This window comes from Bombina bombina, chromosome 4 (assembly GCF_027579735.1).
Source record: "Bombina bombina isolate aBomBom1 chromosome 4, aBomBom1.pri, whole genome shotgun sequence".
NCBI lineage: Eukaryota > Metazoa > Chordata > Amphibia > Anura > Bombinatoridae > Bombina > Bombina bombina.
This window is the reverse complement of record NC_069502.1, coordinates 806,735,484-806,740,280: the sequence shown is the minus strand read 5'-3', so window position 1 is coordinate 806,740,280 and position 4,797 is coordinate 806,735,484. Positions and strand designations below refer to the sequence as shown.

The 4,797-nt window shown below is 34.4% G+C and overlaps 1 protein-coding gene across 1 annotated transcript; it reads right to left on the bottom strand.

Moving 5' to 3' along the window:
• Nucleotides 1-918: 918 nt before the first annotated feature.
• On the bottom strand, nucleotides 919-4,162 carry LOC128655614 (gastrula zinc finger protein XlCGF17.1-like). Its single transcript, XM_053709206.1, has one exon. It carries the CDS (start codon nucleotides 3,817-3,819, stop codon nucleotides 2,926-2,928), a length of 894 nt encoding a protein of 297 aa, XP_053565181.1. The 5' UTR covers nucleotides 3,820-4,162; the 3' UTR covers nucleotides 919-2,925.
• Between the last annotated feature and the right edge of the window lie 635 nt (nucleotides 4,163-4,797).

Below are 4,797 nucleotides of genomic sequence, written 5' to 3'. Positions count from 1 at the left end.
GAAATTGTTGTTCCTTCTCTGTGTCCTAATCCTTCTTCTAAGAAGGAACGTCTGTTGCACAACTTGGACGTGGTTCGTGCTTTGAAGTTTTATTTGCAGGCAACCACAGATTTTCGTCAAACATCTTCTTTGTTTGTTGTCTATCCTGGAAAGCATAGAGGTCAAAAGGCTACGGCTACCTCTCTTTCCTTTTGGCTGAAAAGCATCATCCGTTTGGCTTATGAGACTGCTGGACAGCAGCCTCCTGAAAGAATTACAGCTCACTCTACTAGAGCGGTGGCTTCCACATGGGCTTTTAAAAATTATGCTTCTGTTGAACAAATTTGTAAGGCTGCGACTTGGTCTTCGCTTCATACCTTTTCCAAATTTTACAAATTTGATACTTTTGCTTCTTCGAAGCTTTTTTGGGAGAAAGGTTCTGCAAGCAGTGGTGCCTTCCGTTTAGGTTCCTGTCTTGTCCCCCCCTTCATCCGTGTCCTAAAGCTTTGGTATTGGTATCCCACAAGTAAGGATGAAACCGTGGACTCGGTACATCTTGCAAAAGAAAACAAAATTTATGCTTACCTGATAAATTTCTTTATTTTGCGATGTACCGAGTCCACGGCCCGCCCTGTCTATTCAAGACAGATAGTATTTTTTATTGAAAACTTCAGTCACCTCTGCACCTTATAGTTTCTCCTTTTTCTTCCAAAGCCTTCGGTCGAATGACTGGGGGGTGGAGTTAAGGGGGGAGCTATATAGACAGCTCTGCTGTGGATGCTCTCTTTGCCACTTCCTGTTGGGAAGGATAATATCCCACAAGTAAGGATGAAACCTTGGACTCGGTACATCGCAAAAGAAAGAATTTTATCAGGTAAGCATAAATTTTGTTTTTAAGAATTACATTACAGGTAAAGGGGACACAATAAATAATGAGAGTATAATGCAAAGTAATTTTAATACACATAATTACACATTTTATATTACAATCTCAAAGTGTTTAGTCCACATTTCACCCCCTTAGCTGCTGAACCATTTCACACCCCTTATCTGAGCTACTTTGAGCATTTAGATGCTTCTCACAATTAAACATTACTGGAAGTCATTTGTCAGTGGCAAAACCACACAAACTAAATATTATTGCTTTTTTGATTTTTAGCTTTGTTATGTTTTTTTCAGCAGAGCCAGCAGATTCAAACCATACCATTATTTTATTTATCATATGTGAGAAATCTACAACAAAAGGTGAAAAAATGCATATTTTATTACAATTTAAATAAACAAGGTTGTAAGCAATACAGTGAGATTGTTTCCCTCAGCTCTATAGTCAAAACTGTTGTGGACCTATAGTTGTATTAGGTAACATTTCTAAAATAAGCTGAAATTAAAAATAACATGGAGTTTTTCTATAGAAATTAGCTATTGAACTTCAAAACTAAATCAGCATTTTGTCATATTTATAACGTTACACATGGGGCTTCAGGTGATCACTTGGCTATTTAATTTATATAGGGACCCTGGATTGCCCCCGGGGATGGCAAACACACTGGGTCACACAGGGTGGATAAAAATCAATAATTTTTTTAATTAAAAAATAATAAGGGGTGGGGGGGGGGTATCTGATTTTTTTATATTTAAATCGATTTTTTAAAAATAAAATTATTTTTGAAAATAAATAAATCTATCTAAAGATAGTTGCCATTTAAGATATATATATTATACATTATAATTCAAAAGGTTATTCCTCCTGAAATATAGATTTGTTTTTAATTATATAGCAAGATGCTGTATATTCATTGCTGCAATATTTGTTGTTTTATTTTTTGGTAAATTAATTCCATTAATCCATTCACAATGTAATGCTCCCCCAGAGGTTTCTGTCAGATTATTTTGGACAATTTTTAAATCTTGAAGATATTATCACATATTATTGGTTTTGTAGTTCTCAAAACTGTGAATTTGTGAAATAACATGCCCCTTCTTCACAGCAAAATGTTATAAAATTAACATACAGAGTTGATAAATAGACCTTAAAGGGACATAATCATGAAAGATAACTTTTGGGTTTCAGAGAGATACTACCATTTTCAGATTTACTTCCATTATCAGATTTGCTTCATTCTTTTGGAATCCTTGGTTGAAGGAGAGCAATGCTCTACTGGGGCCTATCTGAATACAATGGGTAAGAGTGACAAGCAGCTAGCTCACAGTAGTGCACTGCACCTGAGTGAGCCTACCTATGCAGGGTTTTCAACAATGGATACCAAAAAGAAAAAAGAAAATTAGATAAGAGAAGTCAATTAGAAAATTGTTAAAAATTGCATGTTTATTCTGAATAATGGAAGTTTAATTTTGACTTTCCTTTCCTTTAATTCCATTGCTCCCCTGCAAACCTATGTACACAACATCAACCCATACTAAGTTTCAAGAAGCGCACTGAATAGAAGATTGTTTGGAGTGGAATAGATCTGTACAAGTGTGAGGAGGGAGGGGCAGGCATTAAAAATGAAAAAAAAAAAATGTTTTAGTTAAATAAAACTATTTCTATTATTAATATAATAATTTTTCTCTGGCTCCTTCCAATAAAGTACAAGTGAGAAGTTTATCAAATTTGAATTATTAACCAATCAAACTGGAGATAGCTTACCTCCAAATAATGTAATTCATTTCAATGATCTATCTATGCATATCTAATGATATATAAACAAATCAGTAATGGTCTGATATAACTGGAAAAATAATCGGAAAACGTATTATTCTAAAAATGAAAACACATGATTTAAATCGATTTTACCAAATAGTGATTTAGATTCTGCACCTCATAAATGCTTGAGGTGCAGAAGGGGCCTCAAACGGCTCCAAAACTGTGTGCCCCAAGGGGGTCACATGCAGTCATCATCAACACTAGGTATTTTGTGGATGACAACTATGTGTCACCCTCTGCACTTAGGAGGTTAAACTTTTATAATGAGTTTTCTGGTGCTTAACAAGAGCTGATTTCCGAGTAAAACATTTCCCACAGTCAGAACATGAAAAAACTTTCTCCCCTGTATGAATTTTCTGATGCGTAATAAGATTTGATTTCACAGTAAAACATTTCCCACAGTCAGAACATGAAAATGCTTTTTCTCCTGTATGCGTTTTCTGATGGCTAAGAAGATGTGATTTCAGAGTAAAACATTTCCTACAGTCAGAACATGAAAATCCTTTAACACCTGTATGAATTTTCTGATGAGTAATGAGATTTGATTTCTGATTAAAACATTTCCCACAGTCAGAACATGAAAAAACTTTCTCCCCTGTATGAATTTTCTGATGCGTAATAAGATTTGATTTCTGAGTAAAACATTTCTCACAGTCCGAACATGAAAATCCTTTCTCCCCTGTATGAATTTTCTGATGCGTAATAAGATTTGATTTCCGATTAAAACATTTCCCACAATCGGAACATGAAAATCCTTTCTCTCCTGTATGAATTTTCTTATGACGAATAAGATCTGATTTCTGAGTAAAACATTTTCCACAGTCAGAACATAAAAATCCTTTTTCTCCTGTATGAATTTTCTGATGAGCAACAAGAATGTTTTTAAGGTTAAAACATTTCCCACATATAGGACAAGAAAATGGATTTTCTCCTGTATGAATTTTTAGATGTTTAAGATGATGTGATGTCTTAAGAAACGCTTCCCCAAACTCAGAACATAAATTTCCCATGTGGCTTCTTTGATTTTGAAGAAGATGTAAAGAAGCATCTGTACTCTGATCATGACTAGGATTATTGCAGTTTGTGAATTCACCTGTCAATAAGAAACACAATGGGAGTAATGTTATTAAACACATAATTATTTTATTATGAGAACCTATAAACTGTTCTGATTTAGTCCTCTGCCCTTGTAGTAGACACTGTGACAACTAGACCTTTTCACAGTTTCCATGCTAAGGCTTAAGGGAAGTTTAAGTGGACATTAGTGACTATTTCTAAGAATTCACACTTAGGTAGAAAAACAACATTATTTTCAATATAGTTTGGTCTCTGACTAAAGTATCTAGTCCTTTTAGACTTGTGTTCACAGAATCAAGTAATATAATTATTTTAGCCCATAAACTTATCTTTAGGACTACTGCTCATGTGCTTGTAGTTAAAAGAAGGATGTCTCTAGAACAACAAAAACAAATAAAATTGCACCAGGCGGTGTAGTATATCTAAGCAATATATAAAATCTTCATCAGAGAGAAGAATCTCATTCACGTGTCAACTTCACCTTCTGGGATAATCATCAGCTCCCCAGCCAGCTGTGTTACTCAGGTAATTCTGTTAAACCATATAGATGATGAGGAGTATTTAGCTGAAAAGGCTTAAATACCCAATACAACTAAACCAAAACAATATCAACTTGTGACAAATCTCCAAAAAAACAACCATCAAAGCACCACAGTTAATGAATTTACTTAAAAAAGGCTAAGAACATTTACATCACAGAAAAGAGGGTTAATATGCAACATAATGGACCATTAAAGGGACACTGAACCCAAACTTTTTCTTTCGTGATTCAGATAAAGCATGCAATTTTAAGCAACTTTCTAATTTACTCATATTATCAAATTTTCTTAATTCTCTTGGTATCTTTATTTAAAATGCAAGAATGTAGGTTTAGATGCAGGCCCATTTTTGGTGAACAACCTGGGTTGTTCTTGCTGATCGGTGGATAAATTCACCCACCAATAAACAAGTGCTGTCCAGGATCCTTAACCAAAAAATAGCTTAGAGGCCTTCTTTTTTAAATAAAGATAGCAAGAGAATGAAGAAAATTTGATAAT